This window comes from Podarcis erhardii, assembly GCF_964252035.2.
Source record: "Podarcis erhardii genome assembly, chromosome: 4".
NCBI lineage: Eukaryota > Metazoa > Chordata > Lepidosauria > Squamata > Lacertidae > Podarcis > Podarcis erhardii.
In genome coordinates this window covers 4,688,385-4,708,589 of record NC_138508.1, presented here as the reverse complement: position 1 = coordinate 4,708,589, position 20,205 = coordinate 4,688,385, and the positions used below count along the sequence as shown (strand labels likewise).

At 44.5% G+C, this 20,205-nt stretch overlaps 3 protein-coding genes across 6 annotated transcripts in view; 2 read left to right on the top strand and 1 right to left on the bottom strand.

Annotated features, from left to right (window-relative positions):
• The window catches only part of LOC309340960 (uncharacterized protein), a 163,938-nt gene that overhangs the window by 21,971 nt on the left and 121,762 nt on the right, over positions 1-20,205 (top strand). Inside the window, exons 1-3 of one of the 4 annotated variants that reach the window (XM_081860280.1) lie at positions 2,359-2,421; positions 3,382-3,873; positions 4,070-4,151. The exons of 1 other annotated variant lie outside the window; for it this stretch is intronic. In XM_081860280.1, the coding sequence (XP_081716406.1) occupies positions 3,472-3,873; positions 4,070-4,151 (484 nt within the window). In that variant the 5' untranslated portion in view covers positions 2,359-2,421; positions 3,382-3,471. 2 more of the 4 variants (XM_081860279.1, XM_081860278.1) reach the window with 2 other exon arrangements.
• LOC309340996 (uncharacterized protein) overlaps positions 1-20,205 on the top strand; it is a 126,097-nt gene that overhangs the window by 90,941 nt on the left and 14,951 nt on the right. The gene's annotated exons all lie outside the window — the stretch shown is intronic.
• Positions 1-20,205, bottom strand: part of LOC309340611 (uncharacterized protein) — a gene marked incomplete at its 3' end in the record, with an annotated part of 78,393 nt that overhangs the window by 54,152 nt on the left and 4,036 nt on the right. The window lies entirely within an intron of this gene.

Sequence of the window (20,205 nt, the reverse complement as noted above, 5' to 3'; positions counted from 1 at the left end):
TGCCAGGTGGAACCTTAGCAGCCAGGCGGATTTGCGGATTGCAGAGGGCGCCTTTCCAGCCATTCTCAAGATCTTTTATTCCCAATTTGCACGTGGAACCAGAACTCCCAGGTCCAATCACAACCCTTGGCTACTTTCAAATTCTCCAATGACCAGCTTGTGGGCTAATAATTTTAACTTGTGACAGCTGGGCCAATTAAGGCTCCAGAGCCTACATCAAATGTGTTTCCTCCCTTCAGTGGAGCTTATGCAGATGCACCTCCTTTGGGCAATTAAAAGATAGATAACATCACCGCTTGAATGTGCATAACTTCCATCACAGGTGTCAAGCCTTCACATTGCCCAGAGAATTCCTTTCCCATAATAACCTTTCACACCCTTGGAGCCTGCTGGTCTGCGGCTTAAAGCAACACGACCTAATTCCTATAATTCTTGTGGCTTGCTGATTTCCCACAAAGCCTTATTCTCTGCTTGACCAAGGAACAGCTTCTTGAAATGTACTAACTTCACTACACCATGTTTCTTTGTTATTTTCCGCTGTAAATAAAGCTTGATGTCACATTCCAACACAGTTTGCAGCACATCTGCAAAGAGAAGGACATGGGAACAGGTGAGTCCGTCCCTGAGCACCTGGCAATCAGTGTGTTTCAGGAATCAGGAATCAGTGTGTTTCCAGATGAGTAGAATGTGTCCTTTTATTTAAAATGCATCTCTGGGTTATTTGTGGGGTATAGGAATTTGTTCATTTCCCCCCCCCCCCAAATAATATAGTCTGGCCCCCTACATGGTCTGAGGGACGGTGGACCGCCTCATGGCTGAGAAAGGTTGCTGCCCCTTGCCCCTGGTCAATATCTGGTTCCACTCCATCCTTTTAAAATTGAAATAGCAAAACAGATCCCAACTTTCAGAGCATGTAAACCACAGGAGATGAAAGACCGCTGCTCCACTCACAGAAATAGGAGTATACTTCCTTCTCCCAGCTTTAAAGTAAACGTCTACGTAATGAAACCAAATCGACCCAAGTCTGCCTTCCTCCACTAACCTGAACTTCGCTCTTCAAGCCAAAAGACAACACTTCCCCGTCCCCGGGTGAAACCCCCTGGCCTTTAATGGGTAGAGCCGCCACCACGCCGGTAGTGTTTACCTCAGTGCTGCACGAGGAATGGCTGAGCAGGTGGCGAGATGCTTTCAGCCTCGGACACTTGGGGGGTTCTGAAATGGCCGTGCAGGCCAGATTCAGGACCCTGGCAGGCTGGATGAGGACCCCTGGCCTGCACTGACTGGCAGCAGCTCCCCAGAGTTTCAGGCAGGGATTTCGTCCAGCCCTTGCAGGAGATGTCAGGGGTTGACCCTGGGACATTCTGCATGCCAAGCAGATGCTCTAGGGCTCCCCATATTTCCCTGCACTTTCAATGCTACGCTATTAGCAACTGTGGAGATTCCACCTGCCACTTTTGAAAGGAGAACACTCCCCTGATTAATAATAATAATAATAATAATAATAATAATAATAATTTATACCCCACCCATCTGGCTGGGTTTTCCAAGCCACTCTGGGCGGCTTCCAACAAGATATTAAAATAGAATAGTCCATCAAACATTAAAAGCTTCCCTAAACATAACAACAACCATCCATTTTCAGTCCTTTGAATTAGCAATTAAGCATTTCTGGAAAGGGAAATGGCATATTTTGTATATTAGTATAAAAAGCATGCATAGGAAAGTATTACTCATTTATTTTGAGAATAGGATTTATTTCTTTTGAACTTCGCTTGGTTCCTCCTTGGCAGCCAGTGCCATTGTTTCAGCAGGGCTCGAACTCAGGACCCGCTGCCTTGAGGGACACCTGAGAGCAGCTGGGCAGGGGAAAGGTCTCCCTTGGGAGGTGGGGGACTCTCCTTCCTGGGAGGTTTCTCAGCAGAGATCGGAGGGCCATCTGCCCTGGATGCTGGAGCTGAGATTCCTGCATTGCTGGGGGTTGGACTAGATGACCCTGGGATCCCCTCCTCTCTCTCCACTCCTGAATTCCAGGAGGAGCTTCCTTGCCTCCTGCAAAGCCCTTTTCCCTGCAGGCTCTTCCTCTGGTTTCTGGCCAAGGGAGGGAGATGCTCAGAGTCCAGCCAAGAGCCTCACCCCCAAAAGGATATCTGGGCATGGGCGGAGACGGGGGGGGGCAGCTGCCCCCCTAAATCCATAAGAAATAATAAGAATCTGAGAGAGGGCTGAGCTGGAGGGACTCGGCTTGGCAAGGGTTACAGGGAAGTGAGCTGCCTTCCTAGAGAGGACAGGAAGGAAGGGGGGGCAGGTCCTCCAGAGCCAAGGCCCCTCCCTCCCTCCCCAGTCCTCTCCTGCAAGAAAGGGGGGGTGTTGCTTTGGGGTCTCTCCTGCAAGGGATCCCTCGCTGCCCCCTCCTGGGATCTGGTGAGTCTATGGCTGTCAACTTTCAGATTTGAAAATCAGGGATCAGCAGCCTCACCTATCTACCAATCCGGGATAGCAGCAGGAAGCAGCAGGAAACGGCGCTGGAAAAAGGGAATTTCCCGCAAAAAAAGGGAAGGTTGACAGCTTTGGGTGAGTCTCCTCTCTCTCCCCCCAGAGGGTGCAGTGGGGGGACGGGGGGGGGGTCCCAGGGCTGCAGCAGGGGAGGGGGCCTGGGGGGCCTGATCTGCTCCTGCAGGGGGGGGGGACCCCAAGTCAGGGAGGAGGAGAGGGTCCTGCCAGGGAGGGGCCAGGTCTGCCACGCTCTCCTTCCTGCAGATCAGAGGATCCCTGACTCCCACGAAATCTCCCTTCTTCAAACAAAGGAGTCCCTGGGACTTTAACTCTGTGTGACATCGCTCAGCCTCATTGCACAACAGAGGAAACATCTGCAAATGGTTTTCCAAAGCTGGACGAGGAGGTGGACTAGAAAAAGGTAGGAGAGAAAGGGCAGGAATAAAGAGAGATGCGGTGCGGCAGAGAGTCCAAGTGCAAGAAAAGGAGACAGAAGCAGGGAATGGGGGTGGGGGGAGGGTGGGGTGGGGGGAGCAACTCCTGAGGACCCCCAGGTCAGGACCCCCACTAGAGAAAAGCATCCATACAAATGACTCCCTTGTCAGTCGGTTCTGACTTCATGCATTGACTGGAAGGCAGCAGAAACCATATTGATTTAATCTGACAGAAATCCCTTCTGTTGCCTCCACATTCTGCATTGCTTGAAGGCTAGAGACTTATTTCTTCTCCTCTTCCTCCTCCTCTTTCTTTTCAAAATGATAGCTCATGGTCTGGGATGCGGTGAAGTCCAGCCCTGGTTCCCAGCAAGACTCATCCGTACTTGCTCAGGGAACCATTTTTTCCCCTGTCCTACAAATTCTGTAACTGAACAATGTATTTGCTTTGTAGGATTTGCTAGAGCTTCTCATTTAGACGACAGAACTTGGCAGAAGACCAAAGGGTTCCTTCTGATCTCTCACAGGCTTCCTGAGAGCACAGATGGATGAGCGAGACTCAGCTGGCCCTGGAACACGAAGAAGCCATGCAAGCCAAACTGGGAGCAGTGGGGAATTCTGGGGAAACCCAGTGCAGAAGATCCTGGGTGAGGAGGACACCCTCCGCTCAGAGGTGCAGAGCCAGCAGGTGAGGCAGTTCTGCTGCCAGGAGGCCAAAGGACCCCGAGAGGTTTGCAGCCGACTCTACCACTTTTGCCACCAGTGGCTGAAGCCAGAAAGGCACACAAAAGCTGAGATGCTGGACCTGGTGATCTTGGAGCAGTTCCTGGCTGTCCTTCCCCCGGAGATGGAGAGCTGGGTGAGGGACTGTGGAGCGGAGACCAGTTCGCAGGCGGTGGCCCTGGCCGAAGGTTTCCTCCTGAGTCAGGCAGAGGAGAGAAAGCAGGTGAGAGAGACTTTCCTCTGGATACTCCCAAGGGGCTCCAAACAGCACAGAGAACATCCCATAATGGTCTGCTAATGGCCCATCCTTTTTCTGGGAAAGCATCCATGGAATGAGATCTCACACCCTTCAAGTCTTTGTCATTCTCTTTCTAGTATTTCTCCCCATTCTCTGTTTTGAATCCTTGTTTCTTTCTCAGGGAAAGGATCTCTTTGCAGAAATGGACCTGGATTCCTGTGAGGCAGAGAGGCCTCCGTTGGACACCAGAGAGCGGCCACTGGGTAAGGAGGAAGGTGGGTTTTCTCTGTCTGGTCTCATTCTGTTGGTTTCCCAACTCATCTGAGGGTTTTTCATCTTGTTTTGGGGGGAGACAGTTGGGAACAAGGGTCCAGAGGAGGGGAGATGTATTTCTGCACACACACACACAAAAAACATATGAAATGGGCACAAACCTCCAAATACTCTCAGTAGGTAAGTCCTTCTCAAAGGCCCATCTGTAGTTAGAGATTCACCTGTGAGAGAAGCAGGCACTCCTGGCGTCCTGCTTACCTTTTTTCTCTTGCAGGTGACAGAATGATGCCAGCAAGACCTTCTGATCCGCCTTTTCATGGAGGCAGAAGGGAAGCAGCGGCTGTGGAACCAGATCAGGTCAGGGGAAGCTGCCTTGTGGGGACAGAGGCCGAGGGATGGAGCAATGTCATGGACTGGTTGGGCACAGAGGAATGGCGGGAGGAAGCAGCCGGGGAACCAGGAAGGGAAGATGGCTCAGAGCCCAAGGAGTGGAGGTGGAAGAAGGATGAGCAGTCAGAGGGGCAAGAGGGAGAAGCCTGGGAAGAGGAGGTGTCAGAAGCTGAAGGGGAAACAGGGCTTAGTGAGCTGGGAGACTCTGTGGCAGAATGCAGTGCAGAATCAGAGGCAGAAGAGGAAGGAGGCGAGTGGGAGAGGAAGGTCGAGAGGCTGAGGTGAGTCAGGAGAAGGAGGAGCCACCGGTGGCTCCCTCTCCTTTTGCCAGAAGCCACCCTCCCTGCTTGTCTCTCAGAGCCAGCAGACGAAAATAGGCTTATTTTAATTAATCACTGAATGCTACAATTGTTTTCTAAGCAGTGGACAAACAAGAACAAATAGTGGCCTGGATTCACCTAACCAGCCCCATCAGATGAAAAATGGGGCCTGCCCCCCCATTTCTCCCCTTCCCCCTCTCCATGCCCCCCTGAACCCCTTGAATTTGGCTCTAGGGCATTGGGAGGGAACCTTCCTGGAACAGCTCAGGAGGAGAGGAGAAAGTGGATCCTTCCATCAGGCAAACTGGAATGCTTGCGTAGGCAGAATGACTTGGAAAACACAAGGCGGAGTACTACCTATTTGCACAAAGACAAATACCCATAATTAAAACGCAGAAAAAAATAAGCACCCATAATTAAAATGTGCTGCAAAGCAATCCTATTGAAACAACACTGCAATTTACAGGAAGGAAACAACAGAGCATTGTGGAGCAGATCATATTTCTGCTGTCTCAGAGGAGGACATTTCCCTTTTTCTTTTAGGGTCCAGTGTGCTTTGAAGATGTTGCTGTTCGTTTCACGGACGAGGAGTGGGCGTTGCTGGATCCTGACCAGAGAGCTCTGCATAAGGACGTCATGGAGGAGAATCGTGGGATCGTGGCCTCTCTTGGTAAGGCTCCCTGTGCGATCGTCCTATCTGCCTGGAAATTCAAAAAATACGTCTATGGACCAACCTCATATATTTTCACAGAGCTCAATAGTGGCCCCTATAACACCTGGGAACCTAACACCCCCACAATAAACAGTAACTTACAGTTTTTTCTTTGAACAATCTTCCTCAAATTATTCCTTTTTCTACCACGATTGGGCTGCTCTCAACTGCCCAGGCCATCTTAAATGTCAGCTTCAGACTTGTTAGGAAAGATAAGTAGCTTCAGGTTTTCTGTTTTTGCTCCTGTCAGTCTTGGGTTGACCAAAGAGACGACTGACATTGCAGATGGAGGGGATGCCATGACTGGGCCAAACAAAATTCATCCCAGAGAAGAAGAGCTAGGCTTATTGAATTTCAGGTAGAAGTAGCAGTGGTGATGATGATGATGATGATGATGATGATACAGTGGTACCTCGGTTTACAAACTTTCCGGAACAGGACTGTTCTTAAATCAAGGTACCACTGTAGTAATAATAATAATTTATATGTATACCCTGCCCATCTGCCCAGCCACTCTGGGCGGCTTCCAACACACATATAAACATGAAACATAAATAATAATAATCTGATCCCATATATAAAGAACTTTAACTTTAAAATGAACAACTTATACTAGTGGCCAAAATTGTGGAAACCTTTTGTGAAAAGTGTATTTCTGAGGTTTGGTGGCTCATAACACTACTTTTGTGTGGAGTAATACCATAAAATTATATAGCAATGGAAAGATAATTTAATGAAGAATGTAATGCGATGAATTTTATGAAGGAGTATTTATTAGAACAGCAGTCATAAAGAAAAAAACGTGAAATCTTTGGTAACCATTGGTAACCATTAGCTTTAATTACGGCCTTACAACGCCTTCCCATCAAGTGAACCAAGTTTTTAGTTCTGCAGCTGTAATAATGGGAAACCAAGACTGAATTCTGGCCTCTGTTAATTGGGCATTATTGCTGGGTTGCTTCTGAATAACAAGTTTCTTTAGTCGGCTCCAAAGATTTCTGATTGGGTTAAAGTGTGGGCTATTCAGTATGGACTAAAGTGTGGGCTGTTCAGGTTGCCATCAGTATGCTGATGACACCCAACACTATCTGTGGATGGATGGCCATCCTGACTCGGCCCCAGGCACACTGACCAGATGTTTGGAAGCTGTGGCTGGATGGTTACGTGGGAGCCGGTTGAAGCTAAATCCTTCGAAGTCAGAGGTCCTGTGGCTGGGACGGGACGATATGGGATTGAGGGGGCAAATCCCATCTCTTGCGGGGCTGCAATTGGTGCCAGCATCATCCGTTAAGAGTTTGGGTGTAATCTTCGATACCTCCCTCTCTATGGAGGCGCAGATTACAGCTATAACAAAGGCGGCATTTTTCCATCTTTGCCAAGCTAAGCAGTTGGCTCCATACCTCTCTCGCCCTGACCTAGCCACTGTGATCCACGCGACGGTCACCTCCAGACTGGATTATTGTAACTCGCTCTACGTGGGGCTGCCCTTGAGACTGACCCAGAAACTCCAGCGGGTGCAGAATGCCGCGGCGAGACTCCTTACAGGGTCTTTGCTGCGAGATCACATTCATCTGGTACTATACCAGCTGCACTGGCTCCCAGTGGAGTACAGGACCAGGTTTAAGGTGCTGCTTTTAACCTTTAAAGCCCTATACGGCCTAGGACCCTCGTACCTACGGGACCGCCTCTCCTGGTATGCCCCACAGAGGAACTTATGGTCTTCAAATAAAAACATCTTGAAGGTCCCAGGCCACAGAGAGGTTAGGCTGGCTTCAACTAGAGCCAGGGCTTTTTCGGCTGTGGCTTCGATCTGGTGGAACGCTCTGTCACAAGAGACTAGGGCCCTGCAGGACTTGACATCTTTCCGCAGGGCCTGCAAGACAGAGCTGTTCCACCAGGCCTTTGGCCAGGGCACAGCCTGACTCCCTCCTTCGGCAATCTTCACGGAGCTCTGGCCCAATGGTTGCCATTGGTTTGATTTGAATTAATTTTATAATGAATGATTTTAGAGTGTTGTGTTGTACTGTTGTACTGTTTTATTGTTGTTAGCTGCCCTGAGCCCGGCTTCGGCTGGGGAGGGCGGGATATAAATAAATTTATTATTATTATTATTATTATTATTATTATTATTATTATTATTCCCAGGCCATTCCAGCAGTGAAATATCATTATCTTGAATGCACCTTTTGCACACAGCAGCAACATGACATAGAGCTGAATCCTGCTGAAAATATATAAATGCTTCGGTATCTGGGAAAAGATCACCTGCAGAACACTTCAGTTTGGGCTCATGTATTTTGTTTATGCATTTTTCCGCATTTATATTCCCATTAATGACGCAAATTCTGCCCAGACCTTTTGCTGCCATACAACCCCAGATCATCACACTGTCTGGGTGTTTCACAGTCGGTGCAATGCAAGAAGAATCTTCTCTGATTCTTCTCCTCTTGCCCAATTAAAGAAACTCACGTATTTCATGCCATCACTACCAAGCAAGGTAGTGTCCCATTGTTCCACTGTTCAGTTAACATGGGTTTAATCTTTTCAACCTTTGCTTGAGAGATTACAATGGCTTTTTCCTTAGAATTCTAACATTTAGATCAGTCCTTGCACTCAACTTCCCATTACATGGCTCCGTGTCATCTTGTATACACCCAGGTGATTTTCTTGTCATGTAGGGACAGTCTCTCCACTCGTCCATCGTCACTTGCCTTTGTGCACCTTTCCCTGCCTTAAAAAGTCTGATGTTGTAGTGACTGAGTCTCCTTATACCTCTTAAAAAATATAGAAAGGCCAACTTTGGTTAAGTTTTTCCTAATCTTTCATCTAATTTCTTTGTAACTGTAGCCTTGTTCACTTAATAGTACAATCTTACATCGCTTTCTGGGTGACCAGTCAACGCTTTGTGCCATTTCTATAATTTTATTATGTTTTACAACCTCACTAAATGAAAGAACACAAAAAAACCAACTAACTTGATAGCAATCACATAACACACTGAAAATGTCAACCTAAGCAAGTGTTGCCTCTTTTTTTCTGGTTATTTGGCTATAATGTTTGATAAAATACAGGTAATTGAAGAAACTTTGTTGGATTGCTTTCTTGATTAAATTATCTTTCCATTGATATATAATTTTATTTTCACCACTACTTTATATAAACAAAGCAACATTCAACAACTCATCCGAATCTCATATTAAACAAACAACACAGGTAATTTGGCTCCTAGCTTTTCTATCCCAGTTTCTAACACTGCCTGTTTCTGTGTCTCAGAAAGGGTGATTCAATTCAGACCCCATGCCAAACCATGGTTGGTGCTAATCAGAGCTTAGAACCCAAAACAGCATAGGGGTCCAGAATGCTGACTGGGCCTTGGGTCCCCTTGCCCTCCCCACCCATGATTTTTCTCCAGTGAGAAGGCTCTTCCTGGTCCATTCTAGCTTCCTTGCCTTTGTTGGCCCCTTCTCTCTCTCTCTCTTTTTTTTTAATATTTATTTATACAACGAGAAAAAACACACATAAAAAACACAAATACCAAATTACACACAAATTACAAAAATAACCATAGACACATAATTTTCTTAGCAAACAATAAAACATCTATTGGTCTTAACACTAAAGACCCAACCTCCCGTCTATTCCATATTTCAAATTCATATTACTTATTGCCAATACACACTTTTATCATAATTAAACTTATTCTTAATAAATCTAATTTCTTATATCTACCTTGCAACTATTACTGAAGTTCCTCGAATGCTGCGACAGAATTTAAACTACTATATTTATTTTTCAGATATTCTTTGAAAACCTCCCATTTTGAAACAAATTCCTGTTTTGATTTATTCTTTATTTTTTCTGATAAACCATCTAATTCGGCATATTCTGTCAGCTTTTGGATCCAATCTTGTATAGAGGGGATTTCATTACTCTTCCATTTTGCTGCGATCAAAACTCTTGCTGCCGCCGTCACATATAAAAAGATACCCTTCCTCTTTTGTGGAATATCCAAATCTGTTATTCCCAGGAGGTAGGCCTTGTCAGCATTGCCCTTGAGCCAGTGTACCAACTGGACTCATGCACTTCAACCCCCACTGGGCTAGGCGAGCTGGGTAGCACTTCCAGCGACCACCTTTCTCACAGGAACAGGTCACAGTGCTGTGGACTCACAGCTTAGAGCTGAGAGCACCGGATTCGCTTCCTCAATAATACAGTCGTTGCGCAGCAGCGTTTTGCAGAGTCTAGCAGAGTATAAACCACTCGGAGAGCAGCTCTGTAGAGTATCTTCCTTTTATTCTATAATTACAACTATGATACAAAACTATATACAGAGCTAAATAGTCTGAGCATAAATCAATGCTACTCTGAGTGCCTGCAGCTGCTCTTAGTAGCAACCTTATCTAAACACGATCTCTAGCACTCACTCTCTCTCCGATACACTGACTGACTAATTGACTCACTCACTGACAGACTCACTCACTGACTCTTTTATGTGGTGCTGGAGCTGAATAAGTAGAAAGCAGAACATTGCTCCTCCTCTCTGTAGAATCAGCAGGCTCCTCAGGAGATTCTTGGATATGGGAGGGGTGAAATCTCCTCATCCTCCCCCATTTCATCCGACCATTTCAAGAATCTTTAACATAACTGCAATTTGCACACACACTCCAAAAGTTGTTCTCTGCTTACAACCTTGGTAACATATTTGCAGGTATCTCCCTCCCCCTTTATCTAAGACACTTTTATCAATACCATTATACAGTTACTGCAACCACTCTGTGTCCATTAGGAAAGAGTTAAAACATAAACCTCAACCTGTAACTCACACAAAATACACATTGTGAATACACAAATGAATAAGCAGCTTCTGGAAAAATCTTCACACACATGACATTTCTATTTAGGCAGATTTGAACAAACCACTTTAAACACATGCTTGCTCCTTCAATCCTGATCCTTCAAATGTCAGGTAAGGAAATAAATGAAGCGTTTTGTGCTACTACTCTCAGCACACTTCATGCTAGGTTTAAAAACCCCACCAGAGTTGCATGTGACCGCAGCCTTAGCGAACTCTTCAGAAAACCTTTTCGGTGGTACACCCTTGGTGGTTCTCTCGGATCTGCGCAAAACTCTTTGATCCTCTTGTTCTGGTGCTTCCTCTTCTTTGGGAGAATGGGGAGCTAAAGTATATGAAGCTGCTAAGTCTGAGTCAGTGTCAGACTCACCTGAGGCTTTTGGGCTCTGATAATCTGTGCCATCATCTGGATCTACATTGGCATCAGGATTATCAATCACATCAGAACTTGCCTCCCTCTTAACTTTCTTTGCCCCTTTTGCACCATCATCACAAATGGGATGGCACTGAAAAACGCCAACTCTGTCCCATTGTGGATTGTCGTCAATACTCCTGGTCAGCCTTATGGTTTTTGTGTCTGTGATCAGGACACGATAAGACCCTTTCTCATATCCTAGGAAAACACCATGTTCTCCACGCTTACTCAGTTTGTCACCCTGCGAGGTGTGCACCCAAACCTCCGAACCAAAAATTTTAAAGTGCTTCACACATGGCTTCCTTCCGTGAAGCATCTCATATGGGGTGCAATTTACACTAGACTGGTACCTCCTGTTATACACGTGACAGAAAAACGAAAGAGCTTCGGCCCAAAAGGGATTGGGCAGCCCCGAATCATGTAACAGTGTTCTGATTCCTTGCTGCAGGGTCTGGTTTATTCTCTCACATAAACTATTCTGCCAGGGTGATTTGGGCATGGCCGTCCTATGCTCAATGCCCTGTTCAGAAAGAAAAGCCTCGAACTCTTCTGAACAAAACTCTCCACCCCTGTCAGTGAAAATACAACGTACATTCTCATTATGTACATTACTGAGCCATTTACAAAACTGATGAAACTTGGTAAAGGCTTCAGACTATTTCTGCAGCATATAGACCCAAACATACCTCGAATAGGAATCTATCAAAACCATGAAAAACCTTGAATTGTTTTTTTATTGAAAGAGATCTTTAGCATTTTTTGCAGTTCTGCATGTATACTCTCCCAGAATACCTGTATTTTCCTACATATCCACCACATATGGTAGAATGTTCCTGAGTCTCCGCATCTCCAACAATTACTTGACACATTTTTATACATTTTGGAAAGTTTCCATGGTGTTAGATACCATCGATCTTGCATTTTTTGAAAGTTCTCTCTAATCGTGTAACAGTTTGTGAATTTCCAATTGATCTTCCATAAATTTTCCCATTGGGCCATGGTTATTGAATGGCCAAAATCCTGGGACCACCTCACCATTGCCACTGTTACCTCCTCCTCCTTGACTGTCCAGTCAAGGAGGAGTCGATAAGTTTTGGAAAGAGTTTTTCTTTTAGAATTTACAAGATCAGATTCGAATCAGGACATTTCTGTTGAGAACCCCTTTTGTTTGTCAGATTTAAATTTTTCAAATAACTGATGATATTGGAACCAGTCTGAAATGTGTTCTCTTATTTCCTCAAAGTTTTTAAATTTTATTTGGTTATCTTCATTTTTTAGAAGTATTTTATATGTTGGCCAGCTTTCCTGAGTATTTTTCCGTTTTACTGCTATGGCTTCTATTGGAGAAGTCTACCACGGGACTTTAGGCTCCATCAGGTCTTTATATTTTTCCCATACAGCAAAGAGTGACTTTCTTATTATATGGTTGGTAAAAATTTTATGAATTTTCGCTTTTCCATATATCAGGTAGGCATGCCATCCCCAACGATTGTCAAAACCTTCCAGGTCCAGGAGGTCCAGATCCTGCAATGTGCACCAATCCTTTTAGCCAGGTGAAACAGGCTGCCTCGTAGTAAAGTTTTAGGTCGGGTAGGGAAAAGCCTCCTCTCTCTTTTATGTCTATTAAGATCAGGTGTTTAATCCTAGGTTTCTTCCCTTCCCACAGGAATTTGGAAATTTCTCTTTGCCATATCTTGAGACAACCTGTCAAGTAAGGTAGTGTCCCATTGTTCCGCTGTCCAGTTAACATGGGTTTCATCTTTTCAACCTTTGCTTGAGAGATAACAATGGCTTTTTCCTTAGAATTCTAACATTTAGACCAGTCCTTGCACTCAACTTCCCATTACATTGTGCCATGTCATCTTGTATACACCCAGATGATTTTCTTCTGTCATGTAGGCACAGTCTCTCCACTCGTCCATCGTCACTTGCCTTTGTACACATTCCCTGCCTTAACAAGTCTGATTTTGTAGTGACTGAGTCTCCTTATACCTCTTCAAAAATATAGAAAGGCCAACTTTGGTTAAGTTTTCCCCAATCTCTCTTCTAATTTCTCCATAACTGTAGCCTTCTTCACTTAATAGTACACTCTTACTCACTTTCTGGAGCCAAGTCAAGTCTTTGTGCCATTTCTATAATTTTATTATGTTTTACACCCTCACTAAATGAAAGAACACACAAAACCAACCAACTTGATAGCAATCACATAACACACTGACAAAAGTCAACCTAAGCAAGTTGTGCTTTCTTTTTCTGGTTATTTGGCTATAATTTTGATAGAATAGTGGTAATTGAACAAACTTTGTTGGATTGCAATCTCGATAGCATTCTTGATCAAATTATCTTTCCACTGATATATAATTTTATGACATTACTCCAAATGAAGTGGTGTTGTGAGCCAGCAAACCTCTGAAATACACTTTTTTCCAAAAGTCTTCCACAATTTTGATCACTACTGTATATCAAACAAAGCAACATTCAACAACTCATCAGAATCTCATAATAAATATGTTGGTTAATGACAAAAAATGCAGGTAATGGAGACTTCCGGGTTAGCGCCATCGACTAATGGCAGATTCCCTCCGAGCTCCGGAGGGATCGGCTCCGCGGGATCGGGTCTTACCGCTGCGGCAAAGCGGAGACCCTTAAAAATTACAGGCGGTGAAGCCTGTGAGCATGGGGACTCGGCGGGCACCTTTTGTGCCCCCCCGAGCTGCGAAGGAGCCTTTTTAAAGGCTCCGGAACGGTATGGGGTGAGAGGCGCAGTGCTGAGAGTCGACTGCTTCTTCTGTGGAGTGAAGCCGCACAGCCGTTTGTCGGAGAGCGCTGACTTCTTTTTGTGAACAATTGGACTCTAAAGCAACAACCCGTGAGTAGTACGGAAATTGGAATTCTAAAGAAAAAAATTTGAATTCGGTACGATCAGGGAACGTCTAAACAGGAAGTCCGCCTTCCCTCTCTAAACAATTTAAAGCAAAGGACTTGTTAACTAAGGTCTAGAGAATTTTTCTTCTTTTTTTTTTTTTGTAAAAGACTTTAATTTCACGGTTTGGCACTATATGAAATTTTACTGGAAGCAGGGGAGCCTGCGGATAAAGAATTAAATCTGGGAGCTGAAGTGCCGCCACCCCCCGGACCCGGGAGTGTTCCGTGAAAGCCTGTTGATGAGGTATAGAAGATCTTGACAGCTGTCAGGTTAGCTGTCAAGACGGAAAAAGAGGACTTTGTTTCTGTTGCTTATGCTGGTTATATTTGTTACAACCTGTTGAAAATAAGGAAGGGCTGATACAATCTAACCGGATTTTTGGATTTGAGCTGAAAGGAACATCAAGGAACTAAAATCCCTCTAGAGGGGGTTTTGGGACATTACAAAGAATGGCTGGAGGAGGGAAAATTCAGGCTGAACTGAACAGAGCATTTGTTCTTTTGGGAAAGTTACAAGGTCAAATTGATGTTTTGGCTACAAGTGTTACAACTCTGGACTTAACAGTAAATACCATCATTGAATTTGATAAGGATCTGAAACAGGGAGCCTATTTAAATGGACAGAGAAACTTGAGAGGTTTGAGAATTTGGAGAAGGAGATATATGTTGTCCCTGAAGAAAAGGAAGAAGGAGCCGTAATCTTGCAGATGTCAAAGGAGAGCTGTAACTTGAGGCCTGACATGATGGCAACAAAGGAAAATAAAAACTTGATGTGGAAAGTCTGGCCTGAATTGGAGAGTGAAAAATGGAGAGATCTCCTTATGTGGAGTTCTGAAGACCTAAGGATTACAAATTTGATTAAGGTGGAAGTTGGAGCTTTGGGGACAATTGGACTTGAAAGGAGTATGAAACAAGATTTGGAATACCCCATAGGCTTTACTTTTAAGTATGGAGGTCTGACTGGAAGAAATATGGATCCTGTTGGGCCGGAGCTTCTCCGAGATTTGGTGTTTAATATTAAGGACTATCAAAAAGACCGGCAGAGAGGAAGTGAGAGAGAATTAAGAGCCTCGGATGTAAGATCTCCAGGCTGATTGCATATTGAGACTGATAGACATTTGTTGGGGACTGAAACAGGGAAGGGGGTATGCGTGGAATAGAAATTGGGAACTTAAAGAGTACATAATTATAATTTGTTTTCTTTTTTATCTTGTTATTTGTATGAAAATTGGGAAATTCGTGGAAGGGAATTGTGGTTGATCTTAGAAAATGTTTTAAGAATAAGTATTGATGTATAAGTTTGGATGAGAGCTAAGATTAGATAAAGTAAAACTGGTTTTTAAAATGAATTAAATTAAATGAAAATAAGGTTAGTAAAAATAAACTGAGGAAATGGACAAAAGAGAGAAAGTAAAATAATAACATATTAAAAGAAAATAAGCAACTGAAATTCTATGTGTTTTTAATTGTTTTTAAGTTTTGTATTTTTGTATATTTGTTATTTTTTGTTTTTTCTTGTTTTTGTATGTTGTATTATTTTGGAAATGCTAATAAATATTCTTTTAAAAAAATGCAGGTAATGAACACACACCTAACTCCCTTCAGTTCTTTTCCATTTGTTCCTGAGGCTCTAATCCCTTTTTGTCTCCATTGCAGATTGCGATGAATTGGAAATTGAGAGCAAAGGTGACAACGAAAAATTCCCCAGAGAGGAGAAGCCACACAAAAATTTGGAGTGTGGAGAAAGCTGCAGTCAGAGCTCCCATTCCACTTCCCATCAACAAAATGTCATTGGAAAGAAACTCTATCAGTGCATGGAATGTGGAAAGAGCTTCCGTCAGAGCTCTCATCTCATTTCCCATCAAAGAATTCATACAGGGGAGAAACCCTATCAGTGCGTAGAATGTGGAAAGAGCTTCACTCGTAGCTCCTCTCTAACTTATCATCAAAGAATTCATACAGGGGAGAAACCCTATCAGTGTGTGGAATGTGGAAAGAGATTCAGTCAGAGCTCCCATCTCATTTCCCATCAAAGAATTCATACAAGGGAGAAACCCTATCAGTGTGTGGAATGTGGAAAGAGCTTTACTCATAGCTCCTCTCTAACTTCCCATCAAAGAATTCATACAGGAGAGAAACCGTATCAGTGTGTGGAATGTGGAAAGAGCTTCAGTCATAGCTCCTATCTCACTTCCCATCAAAGAATTCACACATGGGAAAAACCCTATCAGTGCGTAGAATGTGGAAAGAGCTTCAGTCAGAGCTCCGATCTCACTAAGCATCAAAGAATTCATACAAGGGAGAAACCCTATCAGTGTGTGGAATGTGGAAAGAGCTTCACTGATAGATCCAATCTCACTTCCCATCAAAGAATTCACACAGGGGAAAAACCCTATCAGTGCGTAGAATGTGGAAAGAGCTTCAGTCAGAGCTCCTATCTCACTTCCCATCAAAGAATTCACACATGGGAAAAACCCTATCAGTGCATAGAATGTGGAAAGAGCTTCTGTCAGAGCTCCGATCTCACTAAGCATCAAAGGATTCATACAAGGGAGAAACCCTATCAGTGTGTGGAATGTGGAAAGAGCTTCACTGATAGCTCCAATCTCACTTCCCATCAAAGAATTCACACAGGGGAAAAACCCTATCAGTGCGTAGAATGTGGAAAGAGCTTCAGTCAGAGCTCTGATCTCACTTCCCATCAGAGAATTCATACAGGGGAGAAACCCTATCAGTGCGTAGAATGTGGAAAGAGCTTCACTCATAGCTCCAATTTCACTAAGCATCAGAGACATCATACAGGGGAGAAACCCTATCAGTGCTTAGAATGTGGAAAGAGCTTCACTCATAGCTCCAATCTCACTTCCCATCAAAGAATTCATACAGGGGAGAAACCCTATCAGTGTGTGGAATGTGGAAAGAGCTTTAGTCAGAGCTCCGATCTCACTTCCCATCAAAGAATTCATACAGGGGAGAAACCCTATCAGTGCGCAGAATGTGGAAAGAGCTTCACTGTTAGCTCTAAACTCACTTCCCACCAAAGAATCCATACAAAGGTCGGAAAAACCATTATATAGCTTTAGGAGCCAGGCAAATCAGCACCTTTTTAACCAGGCCTTTTTCTTATTGACATCTAATGCTATTTTAACATGTGATGTTTTGTGTTTTTATGTTGTATTTTTATGTTCTAAGCATTCTGAGACATGTGGGTGTAGGGAATACAGCCACTCTTAAATTCCTTGGGGTCTTTGCCCCCCCTAAAATATTTGAGGAGGCCACCTCCAGGTTTTCTTTGTGTTTTTTTCAAATGCAACCTTTTATTCTTCTGCTGCTTGCCATACAATTTCGCTTTCAATTTGCCCTTTTAATAATTTTTTAAAAAACCGCACAAAGGTCATGAGGAAAACAAAATACAAGAAAATACAAATGTGGACAGGTCCCATCTTTGCGGCCAAAATGCAAAAGTTGCTTTAAAGGAGGCTTTCCCAAACTTGGGTCCCCAGCAGCTCCCGGGCTACAGATCCCATCGTCTCTCCCCATTAGTCCTGCTAACTAGAGATGATGGGAGTTGTAGTCCAAAAACATCTGGAGACCATCCAAGTTTCCTTTAAAGGGAAAGTAGGCTGGCCCTGTTATTCCCTCTGCTGGCCAAAAGCACTGCCCCAGAATCTGAACCACCCCCAGTACTCCTAATTGGAATTTATAGAGCGCAAAACTGAAGTTTGATCAGCACTTCAACCTCTAGTCAGCTTCTAGGTGCTTTCTGCGCCACCTAGAGTACCCACAGAATTGTGGCTTTACTGGCAACACACACAGGAGAACAAATGAAAGACAAACACAATGAGCAGGACAAAACCTGGAAAGGGCCATACCAAATGGACATCGGTGTGAAGAGGTCACTTTCCCCACTGCTGAACAATGCCACAGGTAGAGGAGATGGAATGCTAGAAGTGTCTCTGGGGCAAGGGGAGCTGCTGAGAAATGGAACTATGGGCGCAAAATATTGCAGTGGTGCCCCACAAGACGAACGCCTCGCAAGACAAAAACCCGCTAGACGAAAGGGTTTTCCGTTTTGGAGGCGCTTCGCAAAACGAATTTCCCTATGGGCTTGCTTCGCAAGACGAAAATGTCTTGCGAGTTCCTGCGGGTTTCCCCCCCCCTTTCCCCCCTTTTCCTAAGCCGCTAAGCCGCTTATCAGCTGATCCGCTGATAAGCCACTTAACAACTGATCGCTAAAAGCTGCTAAACCGCTAAAAGCTGCTAAACCGCTAATAGCGCTAATCCACTAAGCTGTCAATGGGCTTGCTTCGCAAGACGAAAAAACCGCTATACGAAGAGCCTCACGGAACGGATTAATTTTGTCTTGCGAGGCACCACTACTTTTTTAAAAAGTCACTGCCATTATAGGCATTGCCATTCCAATGGTGTGCATGCATCCTGTGATTGATAGTGCAAGGCGGGACTTACCTGGCCCCCCACCAATATTTTATTCAAGTCGGCAGCACTGGGTCGGGTGGTTTACAGATTAAATAAATACATAAATCGCCTCTCTTTGCAAATATTCCAGCTTGTCTATATCCTCATTTATTCTTCTTTAAAATGTATTTGCCCTTCATCTGAAGATTTTACATTATAAGCATACAGGATGAAAGCATGGCTTTCTCAAAAACAAGACAAGCCAGAGAAATCTCTTCTTTTCTTTTTTTGGATGGAGTTACAAACTTTGTTGATCAGTGGACTGCAGTGGAAATAGTGCTTTTCGATTTCAGCAAGGCCTTTAGTAGGTTCTCTATCAGTAGGAGAAAATAACAGAGACCAACCAGAGAATATTGAGAAGCAAAGCAGCTAGTAAGCCTGTTGATCAGGGGCCTGCTGTGGAAATAGTGCATCTCGATTTCAGTAAGGCTTTGGACAGAGTCCTCTGTGATATTTATGTGAGGAAGCTGGTAAAATGTGGGCTGAATGAGGTATATGTCTTAGGACATCAAACTGGGAAAGAGGATTTTAAACTGACTGAAGAGGTTTTATGCCCTTGGGAATTTGGTCTCTTAAATCTACCCCTTCGCCTTCAAAATGAGACTGAATAAGGTAACTGTTAGGTGGATGTGACTGACCAAACCCAAATTCATGGTTCCTCCTCATCCTGGGGAAAAGTGACAAGAGGGGTGCTGCAGGGTTCTGTCCTGGTCCCGTTGTTCAACGTCTTGATAAATGACATGGTTGAAGGAAATGAGGGGATGCTATCACATTTGCAGATGACACGAAATGGATCGTGATGGCATCCTCTCTCTTCTTCAGCAACTGACAGGGAGACAAAGAACAGTGCAAAAGCACAGCAGAGCGAAAGAGATAAGACCGACCTCCGTTCTTACACTTCCCAAGCCTAGGAAAGTAAACAGGGGCATGTGACATACTAGCCACATATCCAGCAACGGGAGGAGTGAATTGCTAACACACCACACATGATTGCAGGTGATATAAGGGAAAAAACCTGCTCCTTTTTCCTTATGGGGTACCCAAGGGCCCATATACAGTCCTTTTGTAGGTTCTCTATTGGTAGGAGAAAATAACAGAGACCAACCAGAGAATATTGAGAAGCAAAGCGCTAGTAAGCCTGTTCTTTATTAAATGTTGCAGCAGGGTTCTCCACCCACACGCAGGAGAGAGGAGGAGGACCCCGAGCCATGTGTGCAAGCCCTTATATAGACATTTTTAATTGCCCGCCCTGGAGTCCAAGACCACCCCCAGAAACTGTCAGGATGTGAGTACAACGCAGCTGCAAACAGGCAGCTCAGTGTTTACATCATATGATGTGGCTAGTCCTGGGAAAGAATCTTCCAGGCAGTTCACGGGATTCACAAGTCTTTGTTCTCAGTGTAATATGAGACCTTCCTGTTGCGTATGTGAAGGAAGTCTGTGTCACTTGCTCGGAGGAGACTGAACTGATCGGACGTGTTTTTTGTGGAGATGTACAGTCAGAAATAAACAAGATGTAAAAAGCCTTTCTGACTATCTTCATTCTCCTGCTGGTATGCAAAGGGGGTGTGCATCTTCCATTCTGGGGGATGTCGCCTATCAAGATCTCCCTGGACTGTCCGGGATGTCAGCCAGAGAGGATCACCGATAAACAGGCCCCAGGAGCAGGGAGAGAGGCCAGCTTCACCCAAGGGGGCAAGTTTTCCAACAGAAACATCATACCTACATCACAGAAAAGGCGGTCTACAACAGAAATCTGAGTGTTGTTTTTACCTTGTCTGCCAGGTTACCTGTTAATGGTCACTTGACTGGATGACCTGGGAGGCTGGCTATTCTTTTGTAATGATAATACTTCATTCCTGAGCCAGGTCACAGGCTCACCCTAGTCACACCTTAAATGTGCCCTTAAGGCAGCATTTGTGAGGACAGAGACAATGGGGAGGTTTCTGCATTT